Below are 24,019 nucleotides of genomic sequence, written 5' to 3' on the forward strand. Positions count from 1 at the left end.
AAGAACTGATTGGCTGGGTTGGACGGATTGATAGCAGCGCAGCCATTGGCTGGCGCTGCTGTCAATCACATCCAATGATGCGGCGTGCTGGGGGCGGGGCCGAGTGATACAGTCGGCGGGTATGGCCGCCGCTGTATCACGGGAGTGCGCTCACAAGAGCTTTCCACCATGCGAGGGAGCTCGCATGAAGGTGGAAAGCTCTTGCGAGGAGGAGCCGAGACAGCCGCTGAGGGACCCCAGAAGACCGGGTTCAGGGACACCCTGTGCAAAACGAGCTGCATAGCGGAGGTAAGTATAACATGTTTGTTATTTTACCCCAAAAAATGTTGTGCCTTTAGTGTTCCTTTAATGCTTAAAAAAGACAGGAGGGCAATCAGTACTAGAGAATCTACACACTGGTCCCTGAAATAATTCCTGAGACACCCAATTACTTAATATTCAAATACTGCTATAAAAACTTTAGAATACATCAAAATACATTAGAAGTAGCTGTTCCCTATTTATTTACTCTCTCTTTTCTGGTATGGTTTTCATTAGTAAATGTAGACACAAAAAAATAAATAATATATAAAACCGTTTGACCAATACAATTTAATAAAAACACACAGCCCATGGTACAATCGTCTATTAATAACATTCGGTCTCCTGCCGTTCTAAACTTAACATATCCATATGTTCCATGGTTTTAAAAATTCTCGTTTATCTTTAGAAATCTAAAGTTAACAAGTCTGTGTACACACAGTAACAGTTGTCCTTTAGCAGTTAACGAATTTTGTTCAAAAATTTTTTTATGAGTTCCTTTGATTTTTTAAATCGTTAGTTGGGTCAAATCAACGTTTGTTTTTGACCGCAGTGATGAGAAAACTTGAAGGAGCAAGATTGAAAAGGTTTCACGAATGAACTAATTTCTAACAGTTAAAGTGATTTGTTTATCGTACACCACGGGACACCGAGCCTCTTATTCATTACATTGTGGGTTGTATGGTCACCAGAGGTGATTGGACACTGGCACAACCAAAGACAGTTCCCCTCCATATAACCCCTCCCATCAGGAAAGTACTTTAGTTTTTTCGCCAGTGTCCAAGGTGTTGGACGCGAGTAAGATGTGCTGAAGGAAGCTCTGACAAATAGGCCCTATGAGGGTAGAGAGCTACACTGTGGGTCCATCCAAGATGCTTAATTTTTTTTTATGCCAAAACTGGATGGTATCCAGACCTCGTGGACAAGGTGTTGCCTGTAATGTCTCTGTTCAGAGGACTGGGCTATGGGGTCCAGCACTTTCGCTCTATACGCTAAAAGTCCTGGCAGAGTCTTTTACAAGGCCCAGGGAAGCGGTCTCCTTTAAGTAGGAACCCATACCCCTGAAGGTTGGCATGCAGACCCCTCCATGATGGGGGTGTCAGTCCCAGCGACAACACACTCTTTCCGCTGCAAGCTCTGCCAGAGACATTGCTCTCCTCCTCCTTCCAGATAATGACTGGAGTATCTCCCACACACAGGAGAACACCATTAACCGCACAGGGGTGCGGAGGATGCCCCTAGGACACTAGGACACGGGGGCGTGCTTTATGACGATCTCAATAGGAGGGGGGCGGGCCTGAACAGGCACGGGGACGCGCACGGAATAACTTTATAACGGAAGTCAGGCAGGAATGAAACAACCTCACATGTCTGGACCTTCCCTGCAAGGGACACAGCAGCGTTTAAAGTGCATGCAAGATCTCCATGTGGTTGGCTGAGCACTTCCAAAGGATAAGACACCCACTCTGGCATGAAACTGTGTGTTATTAGTTGCATACTTGTATGTAGATTGCCAACTAGCACAGTAGTATATGCATTTGTTGATACCTTGGCTTTGCTTAGCATTATGTCTTCCCAAAGAGGAGGCTCTGGGAGAAGCAAAAAAGCATCACCGTCAAAAACAGGAGGCTCTAGCTGCGCCTGCTCGGTACCCTCCTCTCCTATAATACCTGAAGTATTTATACAGGATGAGACATCATTACCTCTATCAGGAGTTGCAGCCTCTCCTGTGGTGCCGGTGCCTGCATATGTCACTGAAGACACTTTGGCAACAGCCCTAAACAAAAGTGGAGTCTGCCTTCTGTGGATGCAGCCATTTCTTGCGTAAATAAAAGCCTAACTTGTCCGTTGGACAATGCCTAGGTATTTAAAGATCCTGCTGAAAAGAGGTTGGAATCTATACCAAAATCATCCTTTCTCCTGGCAGGCGCAGTAACCCAATCTGCTGTAGCGGCGGTGGGCATGTGTCAGGTCATAAAGGACCAGTTGAAACAGGGGATGAAAGATCCGACTTCAGAACAGATCAAATTTTGGGAGAATATGCCCAGGGCCTTATGTTTTACAGTGGATGCCATTAGAGATTCTATCCAACAGGCATCCTGCCTCACGCTCCGGCTGGTGCTTATGCGCAGAATTCTTTGGCTAAGGCATTGGTCAGCAGAAGCCCCATGCAAAAAGCTTTTGGCCAGCTTCTCCTTCCATGGCGAACGCCTCTTTGGGGATGATTTGGAGAAATATAGCCAAAAAGATATCGAGTGGCAAAACTACCCTTCTACCAAAGAAGAAGAAAAACAAGAGGTGAATTGGATTTTGGCATGGGCAGAAGAACATGTTCCTTGTCTCTCTGCAATCTTCATTTCGGGGGTAGAAAACTGGCAAGCGGACTATCTGAGTTGCCAGCAACTATTACCAGGAGAGTGGTCTTTCCACCCCGATGTCTTTCAGGTCATATGCCAGAGATGGGGGACCCCAGATGTAGACCTGCTAGCCTCCAGGTTCAACAGGAAGTTGGACAACTTTGTGACCAGGATGAGAGATCCTCTGGCCTAGGGATACTCTAATAATTTAGTGGAATCAGTTTTCCCTGATCTATGCGTTTCCGCCGATTGCTCTCTTACAAAGGCTACCTAGCAGGATCAAGAAGGAAGAAATTCTGGTAATCCTAGTGGCCCCAAATTGGCCCAGAAGGTCCTAGTATGCCGAAATCATAATGATGGCCGTAGGAAACCTTGGAAGCTTCCGCTTCGTCACGACCTGCTGTCGCAAGGTCCAGTGTTCCTTCCTTCCTTACAAAAACTAAATTTGACGGTTTGGCTACCGAGACCCACATTCTGAAGAAACTAGGGATCGCGGGTCCAGTTCTTTCTACACTCCTTAATGCTAGAAAGCCAGCTTCCAGGCTCATCTACTATAGAGTCTGGAAGGCATACGTTTCCTGGTGTGAAACAAAGAAATGGAATCCTCAGAAGTACGACATAAGCAGGATTCTCGCCTTTTGCCAGTTAGGAGTGGATATGAAATTAGCCCTTAGTACCATCAAGGGTCAAATATCGGCTCTATCAGTATTTTTTCAAAGACCGCTGGCATCTCATTCCCTAGTTCGGGCTTTCATTCAGGGGGTACTGCGGATCAATCCGCCAGTCATGTCTCCCTTGTGCCTATGGGATCTGAATTTAGTATTGTCAGTGTTGCAGAAGCAACCTTTTGAACCTATTCGCCATATCCCTTTGATTCTTCGAAGCAGGAAAGTGGTCTTTTGGATTGCCATCTCTTCGGCTAAAAAAAAAAAAAAAAAAAGGAGTATCAGAATTAGCAGCTCTTTCTTGTAAAGAGCCTTATTTAAATTTGTCACAAGGACAGGATTGTTCTACGACCCCATCCAACCTTTTTACCAAAGGTGGTGTCGACATTTCATTTGAATCAAGATATTATTTTGCCTTCCTTTTTCTGGATCGGCAGACAGAGGAGGAAAGGTTATTGCACTCTCTAGATGTAGTGAGAGCAGTAAAAGCGTATCTGCAGGCAACCGCTTAGATATGAAAAACTGAGGTTTTGTTTATTTTGCCAGATGGTCCCAAGAAGAGACAAGCAGCATCAAAATCCATCATTTCTAGGTGAATTCAACAAGTAATTATTCAAGCCTATGGTTTAAGGAACAAGATTCCTCCTTCTGTTAAGGCGCACTCGACCAGAGCTTTGAGCGTTTCATGGGCAGTGCATCACCAGGCTTCGATGGCTCAGATCTGTAAAGCTGCAACTTGGTCTTCAGTCAATACATTTACAAAATTCTATCAAATATATGTAAGAGTACATGAGGATTCTGCCTTCGGGTGTAGTGTACTGCAGGCAGCGGTCTAAGGCTTCTTGTCCATTTACGCCCGGCCCCGGATCTGTGTCCCCCCCCCCCCTTCATATTGAGCATTGCTCTGGGATGTCCCACTAGGTAATGAATAAGAGGCTCGGTGTCCCGTGGTGTACGTTAAAGAAAATAGGATTTTTAATAACGGCTTACCTGTAAAATCCTTTTCTTGGAGTACACCACGGGACACAGAGGTCCCCTCCTTCTTATGGTAACCTTACTGCTTTGCTACAAAACTAAGGTACTTCCCTGATAGGGGGGGGTTATATGGAGGGGAACTGTCTTTGATTGGTTGTGCCAGTGTCCAATCACCTCTGGTGACCATACAACCCACTATGTAATGAATAAGAGGCTCTGTGTCCCGTGGTGTACTCCAAGAAAAGGATTTTACAGGTAAGCCGTTATTAAAAAAATTCTATTTTTTGTTCAAGAAATTCCATTCAACAACTGAATGATGAAAGCAAACAAAATAAAGAACTTTCAAAACCAGCTTTACATGTGTGTAAAAAAAGTCATTTTGGGATAGCTGTAAACATATTACTCACTTGTCCAGTCTTCTTCGAAGCAATAGAGGAAATGAAACCCTACCATAATTAGGGCGTGCAAGGAGATCAGAGATATATACATCTGAAAAACAAACAATGTTAGCTGACAGGCAGCACTACAGAAAAATAAATAAATAAAGAGATAATTATATATATATATATATATTATATTATATTATATATATATATATATATATATATATTATATTATATTATATTATATTATATATATATATATATATATATATATATATATATATATATATATATATATATACACACACACACACATACACACACACACACACACACACACACACACACATACAGTCCTGATCAAAAGTTTAAGACCACTTGAAAAATGGCAAAAAATCATATTTTACGTTGTTTGATCTTAACAAGGCTCCAAGTAGAGCTTCAACATGCAACAAGAAGAAATGAGAGTGAGACAAAACATTTTTTGAGCATTGAATTAATTGAAAATAACGAATAAACTGAAACAGGCTGTTTTTCAGCTGATCAAAAGTTTAGGACCACACCTCCAAAAAAAAAAAAAAAAAACTAAACCCCCCCAAAACAGAAATCCAACTTTCAAACATGAACTTCGTAATGAGTAGCTCCGCCGTTATTGTTGATCACTTCAAAAATTCGTTTCGGCATGCTTGATGCAAGCGTTTTCATGAGGTGATTGGAACATTTCTCCAAGTGGTGAAGACAGCCGCACGAAGGCCATCTACTGTCTGGAACTGTTGTCCATTTCCCCTGCCATCCATCCCCAAAGGTTCTCAATTGGATTTAGATCAGGGGAACACGCAGGATGGGCCAAAAGAGTGATATTATTCTCCTGGAAGAAGTCCCTTGTCCTGCGGGCATTGTGTACTGTAGCGTTGTCCTGTTGAAAAACCCAGTCGTTACCACACAGACGAGGGCCCTCGGTCATGAGGAATGCTCTCTGCAACATCTGGACATAGCCAGCGGCCGTTTGACGCCCCTGCACTTCCTGAAGCTCCATTGTTCCACTGAAGGAAAAAGCACCCCAGACCATTATGGCGCCCCCTCCACTGTTGCGCATAGAAAACATCTCAGGTGGGATGTGCTTGTCATGCTAGTAACGCTGGAAACCATCAAGGTTACATTTTTTTTCATCAGAGAATAAAACTTTCTTCCACCTTTGAATGTCCCATGTTTGGTGCTCTCTTGCAAAGTCCAAACGAGCAGTTCTGTGGCGTTCAAGGAGACAAGGTTTTTGAAGAAGTTTTTTGTTTTTGAAGCCCTTCAGTCTCAGTCTAATGGTTATGGGGCTGCAGTCAGCACCAGTAAGGGTCTTAATTTGGGTCAAAGATCGTCCAGTGTCTTGATGAGAGACCCTGCTTATGCAGTTCAGCAACCCGACCACGTTCAAAAAGGGAGGAGAGTTTTTTTGCCTTTGCCATCACAACGTGTGACTACCTGACAGAAGATGACAATGAATTCACATCTTTGCACAGATTTGGCCTTTTAAAAAGGCACGTGGTCCTAAACTTTTGATCAGCTGAAAAACAGCCTGTTTCAGTTAATTCGTTGTTTTCAATTAATTGAATGCTCAAAAAATGTTTTGTCTCACTCTCATTTCTTCTTGTTGCATGTTGAAGCTCTACTTGGAACCTTGTTAAGATCAAACAACGTAAAATATGATTTTTTGCCATTTTTCAAGTGGTTATAAACTTTTGATCAGGACTGTATATATATGGATTTTGATCCATTTATAGGCACCATGGTTGTACACGTTGACCCATCGATCAACTTGTGTACACCCAGTCTATTGGATTTTCTCCAAACGATTAGTGCTGGCAGGGAAGGCTCCCTGCCAGCAGAACAAAATAAAGATGTAAAAACATGATTCCACCATCAACACCGATTATATTAAATATTTAATTCAACCCATGGTGAAAGGAAAGAAATTTGCATAATGTATGGTCTGCTTAACCCTCTATAGATTGCAATTACCTATACCCTATACATGAAAAAACAATTAACATCACACAAACTTTACTGAACGAGTAGAAATTAAACAAGCATTACTGCACTTACAACTACTATATTTTGCAGTTTTTCCTAAATGGCAGATTCATAAGGCGGTCAATGTGAAATCCACCGCTTTATCAAGATTACTATTTTTGTTGTCCCATGGTAGGCCAAGTTTCTGAGGCAGTCGAACTACTAACAGAACTAAAACTACCATAATGTACATAAAACTAGGAGATGAAAACTGCTAAAGGTAGACTGTTGGTGAGATTTTAGTCTGCATGGAAATTACTCAGTTTTTTTATACCAGAAATATTAGAATTTTCACAGAATTTGCATGCAAAAGATATAAAACCTCTTCTTTACAAAATGGCTGTAGAGTTTTACATGATGTAGCACAGATTTAAAGACATGAGCCATTTGCTGGGTAGAAAATAACATCTATACATAACAAATGGGGACTATAGAGGCTTCTACTCAATACAAATATTTCTCCAGCACACTGCATTGTACCCACACAGGCTCCACTACTTCTACAGCCAATACTGTCATAATACGGTGAGCTGGAATACTGTAACAGGTACCTGGACAGTCTTTAGGAATCATACATATGGCTATTTCTTAGATGCATATTTTTCTAGAAGATGGTACCAGCATGTACTTTCTTGTCATGTGTATGTCCATTTATACGTGTTCTACCTACACATGTTTACACACATTTTTTTATGAGTTACAACGGAGCCTGGACTCTGATATCCAATACTCACAGTAAACAAGACAAAAAATTTCTGGTTGCTTTCTCCCACACAATTGTTGACCCAAGGACAATGGTGATCCATTTTTCTAATGCATCTCTTGCATACACTATGAAGAGAAAAAAAATGTATATAAGATTTTTTTTTAATGGAGACACTTTATTGAGCATTGCTATAAACACATTAGTAAATACTTTTAGCAGGGCCTGACATACAAAGTAGCATATGTGGTAATAAACAGTCTAGTCTGCACATGTACCAGTAGAGAATAATGGCTCTATAGCCTCAAAAGTCCATAAATGACTAAAGTAAAACCTTGGTTTGAGAGTAACTTGGTTTGAGAGCGTTTTGCAAGACAAGCAAAATGTTTCAATAAATTTTGCCTTGATATACAAGCAATGTTTTGATATAAGAGTAGCGTCATATCACAACGGAGTATAAAAAAAAAAGAAGAGGAGCCTCTAAGTGTAGCAATATGGTTACATTTAATGAATATACAACATTTAGCAATTTATTGCTACACTTAGGAGGTGCCTCTCCTCTGTTATACCCTGTAAAAAAAAATGCTTTGATATACAAGTACTTTGGATTACAAGCATGTTTCTGGAACAAATAATGCTCGCAAACCAAGGTTTTACTGTATATCCCATTTGTGTTTAGAGGAGACAGTATAACATTTTAGAGGCTGCCTGCTACAATGTAAAAGATCTACATTCCTGGCATAATGATATCTGAAGGGATAAAAGATAAAAAAAAAAAAGGAATTGTTCTGGTCAACGCATGTAGTGATCAGCAGCAGATTAGCCTTGAAACTGTAAACAAGCCTGTCAATCTGACTCTCGGGGGGAACCGAGAAAAGGAGGATCGGGCCTGCTGTGCAAAACCAGACAGGTTTGTTATTTAAAAGCGGTCATGTGAAGAAAAAAAAAAAATATATAAATATTTCTCTGTCTCCACATTCAGTAACCTTCATGAGATCTGTTGCCCTGCATGTGGCTTTATCCAAGCATCCGCTACAATATAATAAATCTACGATACACTTCTCTGCAAAAAAAAAAAAAAAAAGAAAGAAACCTCATAACAATCACTTGCTTTCACAAGCATCTAGCCAGCATCGTTTTCACTTCTTTAAATTCTCAGTATCGATGACATTTAGAACATTTAAATCAGATTAGATTGATAAAACCTCATGAAAAGTTTCCAGGCATTTAATTATACTGGCTAAACCCTAATCCTTCATTACTACTAAATTGAAATGGATGGTGACTCACCCCTTAACCAAGTCCCTAAATAACTGCTATTTTATAACAATTATACTGCGTGGGAACTGAAAAAAATAGATGAATTTTGAAGATTTTTTATATTAAATTATATACACTTACAGGTGGGAGACTACGCTGGACTGACTACCTCGGTTGAGGGTCTGTGAGTGAGTGATGGTGGGAGCGTGCTGGAGAAGTTTGCTCCTGGTGAATCTGGCCCACCTTGGCAGAAAAGGTGGCAGTGAGCCCTTTTGAGGGGCTTGAGTTGCTACCTCTGGACACAACCTCAAGGTCGTTTTCGCGTGTACTTGTGAGGGTAGGTAAAAGAATAGAAAGTGAAGAACCACACCATGCCAATATTCAATTATTCTATAAAAAGGTTGAAAGGAGTAAAAAAACAAAAAAATTGCGCACTTTGTGGGCATAACACGAGGAAATGAATTATACAAATATATATTTATTACAATGTAGTAAAAAAAAAAAAAAAAAAAAAACACACACACACACACACACAATAGACAGACAACACCCTTTACTTGACAAGGTTAACAGATACCCAATATCGCAAAGCGTGGCGGCATGGATCCTTTCAAAAGGTAAATATAGGCCTATATAGGTAAATCACACAGAAAAACAACATATATGTATCAATAAGTTGGGTCCATGATCTCCTCCATGCTGGGAGAATGACAAGACTGAGGATCGCTAGGCACCACGCCACACCACCCTCCCCTTCTCCCTCTCCCACCTTGCCTACCGATCCTCAGGCCCAGTCTCATCATTCCATCTGCTGCCGAGCCGGCTATATCCCTCTTCCCACCAGCTGTCACCACGCTTTCTCCTTTTTTCCTCCAGTGCCCCGCTCCTTCCCCTCAGCCGCCTGCTGTCACCATGGACCCTTTCCACCCATCCATGTCCCCAGAGGAACCATTCCTTCAGTCCCTCCGAAGTCCCTACCCATCACTGGAATACCCATCCGGTGCCGACTATATAGACAAGTGCATTCCTTCACCTCCCCCACCCAAAACCTTCCCTTTCAACTCCCTTCCCCCCTCCCCCTGTGCATCCCCTTTCCCCAACAATCCTCCCCCCGACCCAATACCCACTCTTATCCTACCCCCCCCACCTCTCTCCTCCCCCGAGCCACCTTCCCCCTCTTCTGACCCCAATTTCACGTTACCCCCTCACCCCCTTTCAATCCTGTCAACCTTCCTATCCCCTCTGCTGTCCCCCCTTCCTCATCACCTCCCGATCCATCCCCTCGCCGCCTACCTTTTCTCCCCCCCCGCCCCCTTATTTTCTCCTTTTCTTCTCCTCAGAACTTATATCAGACGGACTTTTCTCCCACAGATTTCAGTTACAGACACATCAGTGTGGGTACATCCCAATTCATCATAGGATACAGCAGCAGGACAGTAGCCGTTTTTCTGTTAAAATATATTTAGAAAATTATCCTCTTGATGAATTTTAAACCATAATTATTTTTGAAGATACTTTTCTTATCCATTTCAAGATTCTGCTTTTTATGTCCTTTAAAAAATGTATACGGTTTGCTTTTCAAATACAGCTTCAACTTTGTATACAATGTGTCGACATATATGACATGCAAACAAATTTTTTAATATATAAATTTATTAGGGCTGTTACTGATCAAAATTTTTCTGTTCGATTAATCGTTTGTTTTTTTATCGATTAATCGACTAATTTCGATTAATTATAACGCACATACAGATCCAACTACTTTTAGCTGATCTCCTTGCAGGCCGATTCCCAGTGCAGCTACCAACAATGGAAAAATGGATAGCAGGATACAAAAAACACACAAAAGGCAGCACTCGATGGGAATAGCATTAAAACCTTTATAGTCTTCAAGTAGGTAACCAAATATTGCACTGGAGCTAAAAGCGATTGTAGCCACATAAACTGTAAAAATGGTGCGAGTAATACCAAACGGTAGCAAAAGCAGTCAAAAACATGTAGCCAAGTATGATACTGGTATAAAAATGTGTACAACGATACCACTGCTGAATCCAGATGAGGAGAGGTTAACATCAATCCAACACGCACGTTTTTCTTAGTTTCGGTTATAACATTTTGTAAATAAGTAATTTTTCTCCTTCATTGATGTGCACTGAAGAGGCTGCACTGATGGACACTGATAGTGCAGCCTGGTGGGCACTGATAATCAGGACATGGATGATCATTCCCCCGATTATCAGTGTAGATGTTCACTGTGTGGATTGCCAATTACCGGCTCTCCTCACACGCAGTCTTCTTTATGATTTACTGCTATTCAGGAGCTCTGGGCTTCAGCAAAATGGCAGTCCACCTTCGGCAAACAGGAGCAATGCTGGAGGTGATTTACAGCACACACTGATGTTGGTAATTATTATTGTAGAATATACAGTATCTCACAAGAGTACACCCCTGACATACTATATATTTTTATGTGACAACACTGAAAAAATTACACTTTGCTACAATTTAAAGTAGTGAGTGTACAGCTTGTATAACAGTGTAAATTTGCTGTCCCCTCAAAATAACGCAACACACAGCCATTAATGTCTAAACACTAGGCAACAAAATGTTGTGAAAATTTCCAAATTGGGTCCAAAGTGTCAATATTTTGTGTGGCCACCATTATTCTCCATCACTGCCTTGGGCATGGAGTTCATCAGAGCTTCACAGGTTGCCACTGGAATCCTCTTCCACTCCTCCATGACGACACCACGGAGCTGGTGGATGTTAGAGATCTTGCGCTTCTCCACCTTCCATTGGAGGATGCCCCACAGATGCTCAATAGGGGTTAGGTCTGGAGACATGCTTGGCCAGTCCATCACCTTTAACCTCAGCTTCTTTAGCAAGGCAATGGTCATCTTGGAGGTGTGTTTGGGGTCGTTATCATATTGGAATACTGCCCTGTGGCCTAGTCTCTGAAGGGAGGGGGATCATGCTCTGCTTCAGTATGTCACAGTACATGTTAGCATTCATTCACCCATTCATTTATTTCCTCAATGAACTGTAGTTCCCCAGTGCCGGCAGCACTCATGCAGCCCCAGACCATGACACTCCCACCACCATGCTTGAATGTGGGCAAGACATACTTGTCTTTGTACTTCTCACCTGGCTTTTGCCACACATGCTTGACACCATCTGAACCATATACGTTTATCTTGATCTCATCAGACCACAGGACATGGTTCCAGTAATCCATGTCCCTAGTCTGCTTGTTTTCAGCAAACTATTTGCGGGCTTTCTTGTACATCTTCTTTACAAGAAGCTTCCTTCTGGGATGATAGCCATGCAGACCAATTTGATACAGTATGGGGGCATATGGTCTGGGCACTGACAGGCTGACCCCCTTAACTGCTTCAACCTCTGCAGCAATGTTGGCAGCACTCATACACCCATTTCCCAAAGACAACCTCTGGAAGCGATGCCGAGCACATGCACTCAACTTTGGTCAATCATGGCGAGGCCTGTTCTGAGTGGAACCTGTCCTGTTAAACCACTGGATGGTCTTGGCCACCATGCCGCAGCTCAGTTTCAGGCTCTTGGCAATCTTCTTATAGCCTAGCCCATCTTTATATAGAGCAACAATTAGTTTTTCCAGATCCTCAGAGAGTTCTTTGCCATGAGGTCCATGTTGAACTTCCAGTGACCAGTATGAGAGAGTGACAGCGATAACACCAAATTTAACACACCTGCCCCTCATTCACACCTGAGACTAATGAGTCACATGACACAACGGGGAAGGAAAATGGCTAATTGGGCCCAATTTAGACATTTACACTTAAACCCCTTTCACACTGGGGCGTTTTTAAGGCACTTTAGCGTTAAAAAAAGCGATGTAAAGCGCCTGAAAGAAGCTTCATCTGCAATCCCAATGTGAAAGCCCGAGTGCTTTTACACTGAGGCGCTGCGCTGGCAGGGCGTCAAAAAAAGTCCTGCAAGCAGCTTCTTTGCAGCGCTTTAGGAGCATTGAATACACCGCTCCTAAAGCCCTCTTCCCATTGAGGGAGCTTTTTTTAATGCCAAAGCGCCTGAAAAACGCCCCAGTGTGAAAGGGGTCTGAAAGCACTTGTGCTTTCACATTGGGATTGCAGATGAGGCTTCTTTCAGGCGCTTTACAGGCTTTTTTTAACGCTAAAGCGCCTGAAAAGCACCTGAAAAACACCCCAGTGTGAAAGGGGCCTTAGGCTGTGTGTTGATTAATTTTGAAGGGACAACAAATTTACACTGTTATACCAGCTGTACACTCACTACTTTACATTGTAGCAAAGTGTAATTTCTTCAATGTTGTCACATGAAAAGATATAATAAAATAATTTACAAAAATGTGAGGGTGTACACACTTTTGTGAGATACTGTATGTTCCTTGCTAAAGAACATTTTATCAAGTTATGTGCCACTTTAAGAAAATTTAAAGTGCACAGGTACATGTCATCTGATATCACATAGTTTAAAAGACAGGTGTAGGTAGGCATAAACACGCAGGAATGGTGCTAAATATGACAGGATTGGAAATGGTGGTAGATCATATATGAACAATTAACAGTGGACAGAAAATAACAGTTCTGTATCAAGAATTCTGCATATACTGTATGCAGTAGCCCCTGAGAAATAAAGATCCTTACTTAAAAAAGACAAGACATTAGCAGAGTTGTTTTTGGGCAAGAGAGAATATCAAAAATGGAATGGCTGTATGGAGATTAACCAAGGTCATATCACCGCAGTGAAAAACAGACAAGAGTTAGGTTGCTCACGGGAGTTGTGGCAAGAAACAAGAGGAGGAGGCGGACCCGATCACGAGACGTGCCTCCCTGCCCATACGAGCTGCCAGCTGGGACGCCAAACCGTGTTGCGGAGACAGCACCGGAGTAGACGACCCTGTTCATTACCGCACCGCAAGGTAGCGGTGACACGCACGCAGCCCCAGTGCCGGGTAGGCACTTTTAGAAGTAAGAGGCCATCTGGGCCATTCGTTTTTTGGTTTTTCTGTTTTTATGTACAATAAATTTTAAAGTGGTATCACACTATTGGCATCTCCATTGCCTTTTTGTTTTATTATATATCCCATCTGGAATCCCTGGCATTGAGGCTCATTATTGATTTCCTGTCCGATGTGCATGCAGGCACAATCCTGCATATGTCTAGCTGACTATTGTTTCATTATAATAGTCTACTTATTCTGGTAAGCACATTTGTTTGCTTCAACACCAATTAGAGGGTGATTAAGAAGATTGGATTTGTTGGTGACGGCTTTCCTTCCTTTTTTTGCACATAAAGAATATTCAAGAAAGAAGATTTATTTTTCTTTTTGTTCACATGTGATGCATTGTTTGAACACTTATTGGGACACTTTTTTTACAGATTCCTTTGGACACAGAGACACTTTTGGAATTTTGTATTTTTTTATATATATATTTTTTATATATGCATTAGAGATAGTTTAATTTATTCTATTTCTTATTTATTAATTTTGGTTCACTATTCAGTAGCACTGAGTGGGTTAGCGCCCTCTACACGTTTTTTCATTTATCACAATATAGATTGTTTTTTGAGGAGCAGCTTTTATTATAATTTTTTAAGTTTTTCTTTTTATTCAAATTTTGTTGTTTGGCGCTGATTATTATTTTTCTAAAGAAACAAGAGGGGCGGGAGCTCTGTGTCCCGTGATGTACTCCAAGAAAAGGATTTTACAGGTAAGCTGTTATAAAAAATCCTATTTTCTTTATCGTACATCACGGGACACAGAGCCGCATAGCCATTACATGTGGGATGTCCCAAAGCAATGCTTACTGAGGGGAGGGAGACACCAACAACGCAGACCGCCATCAGACGTGAGGACCTATAATGCTGCCTGCAGCATACTGCGCCAAAAAGCTGCATCCTCTTGCGTCTTATGTTCACCTGATAGGAATTAGTGAACGTAAGCACAGATGACCAAGTTGCGGCCTTGAAAATCTGCGTCATAAAGGCTTGGAAATGCATTGCGCATAAAGCGCTTACCATCCTGGTAGGGAGCACCCCCACAAAAAAACCACAAGCCTGAATAATAACCTGATGAATCAACCTTAAAAGCAGTTGATTTTAGACGCTGCCTGCCCTTTCCTGGGGCCTCCTGGTAGCGCAACAACATCAGTTTTCTGTATCCGAGCAGCCGCTTCAGATAGGCCTAGACCCAGGCCCGGACTGGCCATAGGGCACACCGGGCATATGCCCGGTCGGCCGCAGCTGTCAGGGCCTGACTGAGTTCATGGGCAGCTGCTAGAGCCGGCCCTGCTTACCCGCTGCCGGCCTCTCTGCGGCCGGCTCCACGGGGAGGGCCGCATCTATGTTCTTCTGGCTGGGGTCCCCAGTCCCCCCTGCCAGAAGTTAAAGCATCTAGGCTGCTCTGTGGGTAGGGGCCGCTCAGCCGGCATCAACACGGCCAGCTCTGCGGCCGTCCGACTGACTATTCAGCTCGGGGGGCGGAAATGAAGGGGTCAGGTGACCATGAAGGGGGAGGAGCTGCCTGGAGGAATCCCCTTCTGCCTGTCGCAAAGGTGTATCTGCAGCCACAGACACCGAGGCCTAGAGAAGACTGCTAAAAAGTAAGTAACGCCAGCCAGCCTGCCTGCCTGTTTGCAAAAAAATATGTTTTACACAGCATGATAAGAGCATGCTTTGGTCTGGTCAGTGGTGTCTTTTACACAGTAAAAAAGAGTGATGCTGAACTCAGGTAGTTTAGCATCACTTTTTACTGTGTAAAAAAAGAGACCATTCACCAGACCAAAGCATGCTCTTATCATGCTGTGTAAATGCAGGTGTAAAACATTTCTTGGGCCCAAAAGGTGCATTTAAAGTGTATATATGATATTATTTTGTGTTTGTATTTGTGGTATGTTTAGTACTGGTTGGCTGGGTAAGTGCAGTGTTAACAAAAAATCATATATACACTTTAAATGCATGACACCTTTTGGATCGTTTTAGACCCCTTTCACACTGAGGAGCTATAACGCTAAAAATAGTGCCTGTAAAGCGCCCTGATAGAGCCGCTTTATTTACTCCAGTGTAAAGCCCCGAGGGCTTTCATACTGGAATGGTGCAGTGGCAGGACGTTAAAAAATGTCCTGCAAGCAGCATCTTTGGAGCGAAATGAATGGACAGTGCGGCCATACCACAACACTTTGCAGTTTTAACCCTTTTTCGGCTGCTAGCGGGGGGGGGGGGTTAAAAGCGCCCCGCTATCGGCCGAATAGCTCCGCAAAAATGACGGTAAAGCACCGCTTTACCGTCGCCACCCCCATGTGAAAGGGGCCTTCTATATAATTTTGGGTAATATATTTTTAATGTGCCCTAAAATGAACTATTAACTGTTAACGACACTCCACAATCGGTTTACAAAACGCAGCACAGTTTGCCGAATCGGAACGCATGGGTGTGAACACCCATGCAATCTGATTCTGGTGTGGACAATAAAGGGTCCTGCACCAGTGTGGTTTGAATGCAGTATGATTTGAGCCATACAAATCCATGGCTCAAATCGCACCCCAGAGACACCACATGTAATTCGCACAGGAATGTTGAGCGATTCCTGTGAGAATTACATGTGGTGTCTCACACCGCAGTAGTGTGAACCCGGGCTGAGGACCTAAAGCCAGCTGCAGCATTCCCCTTGGCAGGAGTGAGCTCAAGTGTGTTTGGATCCTAGTCTGAACTATCCTGAGCTTTTCAGCCAGGATAGTCCAGCAGCCGCACATATACACTCCTCTTGTATATGTACAGCTGCAGACCATGAAATGTCCTCCCTGCTTACAATTGGAAGCACACTGTAATAGGAGGGGGCCAGGGGTGGGGGGGGGGGTTGATTTAATAACAAACATGTCATGCTTCCCTGATCTGTATATATAAAAAAAAAAAAAAATGGGCTGCTCAGCCTAAAATGCCCGGGCCAATTATTTGTCCCAGTCCGGGCCTGCCTAGACCCTTCTTACTCCAACGAGAGAGAGAGTGTAACCATTTTAATAGCTGACCTGAACACTGCCTGCCCATCTAGGGTCTTCTGGCAGCCCAATAAAAACGTCCGCTTTCTATATCTGAAACCTTCAGATAGGTATTTAACTGCTCTCATCTCAATTGAGAGAAAAGCAATAACTTTTCCTTCCGCGAAAACAAGGTTTTGAAAAAATGGAAGGTAAGAATATCTAGATTCAAATGAATATTAGATCCTTCTAGTAAATAAGGTTGGGTGAGGATGAATATCACTCTACTTGTAGGAATCATTGAGTATGGCTCTATACCAAGAAAGTTGCCAATACTGAAACTCTCTTGGAGGGTACCACAACCAAGAACACCAATTCCCTTGTTAAAGGATGAAGGGAAATATGGTACATCGGCCCAAGGAGCTGACCCTGTAAGCCGACAAAACTAGAGCCAATCCTCTGAGCACAAGGACGACCCAACTGGTGGACTTATGCACGTCACCCCTTGTATAACAGCCCGGACCAAAGAGTGTGAAGCAAGCGACCTTTGGAAGCAACGCTAAGATCGGATCCTTGATATAACTTAAGGCTATCTCCGTCTCCTTTCCAAATGTAGGAAGGCAGGAATTTTACCTTTGACAAACTTCCACGGATGCCACCATCTGGTTTCACACCAGGAACATGGGCCTCCCAGACCGTAGGATATCAGGTCCTGGAGGCCAGCTCTCTTGTATGAATCAAGGGAATTGCCGCCGATTCTGAAAGCCCCGATCCTCGAGAATGTGGGCTACAATAGCCAGACCATTAATTCACCTGTTGCAAGGCAGGATGTAATCCCCCCTGCAAAGTAGGTCTGGACAAGATATAAGGGACCGTGGGTCCTCTACTACCACCCTTACTTTTTCCTGCACCGAGAGGTCGTCAGGGTTATGCCGGAGTAATCAGGCCAGCTTCCGTTCTCCTCTAATGTTGCCTAGAAGCCACAAAGTCGCGGCACTGGGGGGAGAGACACAACCAGTGACAACTGGTCCCCCCGGATTAACAACACATCTGCCCGCATGCGGGTGGATCCTTTGTCCTTGACCCCAAGCTGTTCAATTTCTTGTTGAGCCTGGACGCCAATACATCTTATGTACAGGGTACCATTTCTGTGGCATTTGGTCAGGAAAACAGTCAGGGTGTAGAGGTCATTCTCCCGGAGACTTGTTGACGGCTCCAGCGAATCACCTGCCAATTCTGCATTTCATGAAATTACGAATGTCAATAGGCAAGGCACAAGCTCCTCCTTGGTAAATTAAGTAAATCACTAGTATGGTATAGTCTGATTGTACTCTGAGGCCCCGTACACACGACAGAGGAACTCGACGTGCTTGGCACGTCGAGTTCCTCGTCGAGTTTTGGGATGAAGCCGCCGAGGAGCTCGGCGGGCCGCCTTCTCCCATAGAACAACGAGGACAACGAGAAAATAGAGAACATGTTCTCTATTTTCTCGTCGAGTTCCTCGGCGGCTCCATCGAGCCAAAACTGTACAGACGACAGAGTTTCTCGGCAGAATCCGGGTTTTGACCGAGTTTCTCGGTGAATTCTGCCGAGAAACTCTGTCGTGTGTACGAGGCCTGACAGAACCAACCTGCCACCTGAACGTTCAGGCCCCTAAGCCAGATGCTCCATCGGTAGCTCTAGCTGACAGATAAGGCCCCCTTGGAGCTTGACTACTTCCCCTGGGCCATGGTCTCTTCCTGACCTGGCAAACCCTTTTAGTTAAGAATCACCAAGAGGAATTCCAGCATATCTCTGGGACCGGGTTCTTTGGATAATGCTAGGTCAAGATCCACTCTTTCTAGGCCGACAAAATACTGTTTATAACAGCCCTGAATAAAAGTTAGTATAGGGAACTGTCTTGAATAAAGCCAGCATCTTCCCTAGTGCCTTAAGCAAAAAGGCCAAAAGTAAGGAACTGTTCCTTGCCGTGACCACATAGACCAGTTTTCTTATAGCGATGGTCTTGTCTGAGGCCAAAAAACTCTCCTTTTTGGACTGTGCCAAACATACCCAGCTTCTTGTCAAATGAAAGAATGTATCTTTAGACTGGAATCCCAACCCAGGAGTTCCAGATACTTGACCATGCTGGACACCCTTAGGTCCAGCCATGCTACTGACTGACCCATCAGCAGGAGTTTGCTTCGGTATGCCATTACCGCTATACCCTGGGCCTACAGACCTGCTAGAGGCGGGCCCTAGCACCCTGACAACCCAGGCACGGAGGCTAACCCAAAAGGGCAAGACCACCAACTGGAGATAGTGCTGTTCCCCTGCGAAACGCAGACAACTTCTGCAGACCCTAGTAAATAAACACATATGCAACTGGCTCCCCATATGTGTATGTGGCAAGTGTTAAAGCCATATACCTCAATGGAAGTGTGTGTACATGGCAGCGTGTGTTCCTGGACGCATGAATTCATATAAATATGTTTTAAGCAAAACATGCATATAGCATGTGTGCTCTGGAACAAGCATCTTGCAAGCAAGCATGCGCTATAAACGTGTTATGCAACAATGTGCAACATGAACCCATGCAGACACGTATTTCTATGCAAACACAAGGAATCCTGTAATCCTTAATTAGACCGCAGTGTGCAACTTTAAAGTAATCATGCATCCTTATGCGATTCAGCATCTTCCATGCGATCAACATCTTATGCATTTTAAGCACTACTGTGCGGACAAGAACCCTTGTTTGACCAAGGACTCTTGTGTGACCAAGCACCCCTGTGCGATCCAGCATCCTTATGCACTCAAGCATCTTAATGCGACCTTAGGCATTTTTGTGAAACAAGCCTCTCTATGTGATCAAGTATCCCTGGGTAATCCAGGACTCTGTTGATCCGACAACCATGTGTGATGCAGCTTCTTTTTGCATTCAAGCATCTTTAAGTGATCTTAAGGCATTCGTGTAGAAACAAGCCTCTCTGTGTGACCAAAATATCCTTGAGTAATCAAGGACTTGGGTGATCGGGTAATCATGTGCGATTCAGCATTTTTATGCCTTCAAGCCTCTTTATGCGATTCTAGGCATTTCTGTGGAAACAAGCCTCTTTGTGTGATCAAATATCCTTGGGGAATCAAGGACTTGGGTGATCAGGTAATCATGTGTGATTCCAGCATTTTTATGCATACAAGCATCTTTATGCGAACTTAGGCACTTCTGTGGAAACAAGCCTCTCTATGTGACCAAATATCCTTGGGTAATCCCGGACGCCGATGATCAGGTAACCATGTGTGATCCAGCATCTTTTTTGCATCCAAGCAACTTTATGCGATTTTAGGCATTTCTGTGGAAACAAACATCTTCTGTGTGACCAAACATCCTTGGGTAATCAAGGATTTGGGTGATCAGGTAACCATGTGTGATCCAGCATTTTTATGCATACAAACGTCTTTATGCGATTTTAGGCCTTTCTGTGGAAACAAGTCTCTGTGTGACCAAATATCCTTGGGTAATCCAGGACTTGAGTGATCAGGTAACTAGCATCTTTATGCACTCAAGCATTTCTATGCAACTCTAACAAACATGCAACACCATACAGACAGAAACATGTATCCTTATGCGATGCACAATAAAACATGCTCCGTTACTTGTTTTTATCCCACATGCATTCCAAACTCATGTATCTTATGCAACATGCGGACTGGTAAAGAGGAAGTTATCCTCTGTAGATGTGCGTTTCCTCAATGCATTTGGTTAGCCTGAAGCCGACACCAGGCTGAGGATCATATGGAGGTCTTACTAGCCACCTATAGGAAAACCTCTCTTTACATTCCAAGGAGAAGATAGAGGCTTAGGCCGACTAGGCAGAGGGAAGTTATATGCAGCATGAATCTCTGAAAAGACTGCAGGTGCAATCAGAACCTGTAGGGCTTTTGATAGCTTCTCCTCGTTAGGCTGCAGCTCCTGTCTCCTGTACTCTGACAGTGAACCTTCATACCCAGCTGTTCTAATCCCTTTGTTTAAGTATTAAAGCAGGAAAAGGCACACCCTGTTTTTTTTTTTGCTTCTTGTGAGGATGCTGCGAACATAGCAGTTAACCTCTTATAGAACAACAAATGCGATGCAAAAAACAAAACACATGCAGAGTGGCTGCAATGTTGGGGGAGGCTGTATTGCCTGACAGGTCTGATGGCTCACTTTGTGAGCGGTTTAAGTCTCTACAGGGGAGAATAAGGGGCCACCAGGTTCAGGTGGCGATTCCTTTTTATATTCCTACCCCTGACCTTATTCAATGGGGAGACAAAAGTCCTAAGCTAAAATCAGAGGAACTTAACCCAGGTGCATCCACAGCTGAACTTAGTCTGGCAGCAACAATGCCTGCTAATCTGCACAGCTAGATGCGGTGTAGGCGTCTTAGATGAATCTGTATACAACTCACACAAGGTGCTTACGTTTGTGTCCCCCTAGCTTTACAGAGCTCTGACGTCTGGGCCTTCTTGAAGAGCCCTCTCTGCGACTGCACTGAGCCGGTGAGCACATGCGACATGGTAGAGCCTGAAGCTGAGGAAGTGGGACGCACAATAGACCAGCTAACACTTAAGCTTCCGTCTTTGGAAAGCATGGTAAGCGAAAACATCAGGCACGTCTTTTACTGCCCATAGTAGTGGAAAAACAGATAAGACTTGCAGCTACTCATGGAAGACAATCCTTTGCATAGGATTAAGGGCATTTTTTTTATGTACCAGCCCCTTCAAGGGGAGATATATGGGTACTACAGCCATCCTGTCTGAACAGACATAGTGGCCCAGGCTACATGCCAGCTAGGGGAGGTATATGGGTGCCCTGAGCCATCCCGTCTCAGAAGACATCGTGGTTTACATTGCCCATGCATAGAAGCATAATATAGGCAAGACCCATAGTCCCCTACAGAAGACCTACTGTCGAACCAAGTCCTCTCTTACCTTTCCACGCTGTAGGGTATTGCCAAGCAAGAGGCCCATTCTTCCCCCTTCACCGTGGGTATAGTCCTAGACCTTCAGGGACCGGGGTCCATGGCAGGAACACCACACCCCTGGACCTATATAGCACCCTGGCAGCAGAAAAAACATTTGGCACAGTGGAGGTCTGACCAGGATCCTCCGAGCCCGATGTGGAAACCCTTGGTTTTTTAGGAGTTTTATTTTAGGTCCCGACCTCTTGGAAGGCAGTCCTAAGCACAAAGCAGAGGTACTTGCTCCAAATCACATTTACTGCTGAGCTATAGTCCAGCTGAGAGCTGCCATCTAAATCAGCCTGATGCGGAGCACTTGCGTGTCTATGGGGATGCCTGTCACCATATACCTGTTAGCCTCTCTATGCTTACTGTGTCCATCTGTCAGCCATAACGTTTGTAGCACACATCCTTATAAAGACTGGCCACGCTTGCGCCGTGCATGTCAGGGCGCAGCATAAGCTCCGCCCCCTCACGTCATCACACCTCCCTGAATTCAGGGTTCCCGCGCGACTACACCACTGGTGTTCTGGAGCAGGGAAAGGAGGGGGGAGAGAGCCCGAAGCTTGCTGCAAGTCAGATGCTGCCTGGAAAATGGAACCGATCTATGGATGCCACCTCCGCTTGCCAGCAGGCCATGAGACACCCTGGTTCACTATTGTCTGCACAGCAATATCTTCAACAGGTCAGTAGCACACTACAGCAAAAATCTCCCAACACAGAACAGCATGTCTAACTAGGTATGACACCAACATCTAGGGGCTGACACAGACATTACACGTATGCTCAAATGGAAGGTTTCCTGAGTGAACCAAGTTCATCAGGAACCTTCACTTACCTTTCCCGCTGCAGGACTCTGCTTAAAAACAGACAGTTCAACCTTCACCCATCACGGCGGGTATGTCCAAAGACCTTCAGGTACCGGGTTCCCTTAGGATAACCACTCCCCTGGACCTGTAGCACATCCTGACAGTAACTTTTGGTATATGGCATAACCAAAGCACTGGAACCCAGGATCCAGCCATCCTAGGAGAGGCATTACAGGCAAAACCTCGCTCCTCTTAACCGAGGCCTGGGTACCGTCCACTCTGGCCTCAGTGGCACTTTGGACGGATCCGGTATAGCCTGCTTGGCCCAACAGGACCTTCCAACGAGGCTTCTCGTAACACCTCTTAACCGTGACCAACACCTTAGACCCTGGCGAAAAAAACTGGAGTTACTCCCAGTATGGGAGGGGTTTCTATAGGGAAGGGGACTTCCTGTCTTGGGTGTGCCAGTGTCCATCACCTGAAGGTAGGCCTATAAACCCACATAGTTATTACTATACCACTCTGTATCCCGTTATGTACAAAAAATAAAAAAACATTCGTATAACGTTTTTTGACAGTGCCTAAATCCATTTCACCAAAAGTATTAAAAAAAAAAAGAAAAAAAAAAAAAGGACACTCTTTTGGATTACATATATAAAAAGGATCATGAAAGTTATTGCTGGAAATTTTTTTATAGAGATTATATCAGGTTATGCTTTCACATGACATGGCCTGGTATGACTGATGTACTGACATGACCTAAATAATCTGAGCATCTGGAATACAAAAAAAAAAAAAAAGGAGTGGGAAGGTGACACCAACAGCAGTGTTTAAGAAATAATGTGGTGTTGAACAGAACAAAGGATCCCTCCTCTACCTACATTAACACAATGCTATGCTAAAGGTACTTGCATATACAGTATGTTACATTTAAAAGCCAGTCTTGCTCCCAACTGTCAATACAGCCAAGTGTGTGAACCTAGGAGCCCATGGTATGTTACAAATCAAAATATATCAAATTTCCCCCCCCCCCCCCCTTTAGCTTTGGACAAAGTAGAGGATGGTTAAAACCTGGTCAGTGATTTGACATTTGTCTCACAGGCACAGCAGGAAGTGATAGAAAATCTTTCCAAAGTAACGGAAATCTCAAGTTTCTATCAAAGCAAAAAGTCAATGTCTGTATTGGAAAATGTCCCCTCTATTCAACTTTTTGGGATTTGTCCTCACTCCCAATTCTTCCCACTGGGGACTCTGACAACATAAAAAGACTGATGGGCTCCAACTCTTTCCTAATCCATACAAAACTAAAAATTAAAACATTTTGGGCTTTAGACAAGTTATACAAATATTTCCTGTATTAACCAGATGCAATCTTCTGATCACATTTCAAAAGGTGCGTCTCAGTCATAGATGCAAATTTTCTGATCACCTTTAAGGTGTGTCTGAAATACAAATACTGAATATATTTTATCAAGCAACATTCTAATTGTGGTGTTCTTTAAATCTTCTTAGGAAATAGAGTAGGAGCTCATATTTGAT

The 24,019-nt window shown here is 43.7% G+C and overlaps 1 protein-coding gene across 6 annotated transcripts in view; it reads right to left on the bottom strand.

The window, feature by feature from the left end:
• Positions 1-24,019, bottom strand: part of ZDHHC3 (zinc finger DHHC-type palmitoyltransferase 3) — a 98,237-nt gene that overhangs the window by 24,180 nt on the left and 50,038 nt on the right. For all 6 annotated transcript variants that reach the window (XM_040353142.1, XM_040353138.1, XM_040353141.1 and 3 more), the window contains 2 exons: positions 7,476-7,572; positions 4,705-4,786 (listed from right to left, as the gene is read on the bottom strand). In XM_040353142.1, the coding sequence (XP_040209076.1) occupies positions 4,705-4,786; positions 7,476-7,572 (179 nt within the window). The remainder of the gene's footprint in view (positions 1-4,704; positions 4,787-7,475; positions 7,573-24,019) is intronic.

The sequence above is a fragment of the Rana temporaria genome, chromosome 5, assembly GCF_905171775.1.
Source record: "Rana temporaria chromosome 5, aRanTem1.1, whole genome shotgun sequence".
In the NCBI taxonomy this organism is placed as follows: Eukaryota; Metazoa; Chordata; class Amphibia; order Anura; family Ranidae; genus Rana; species Rana temporaria.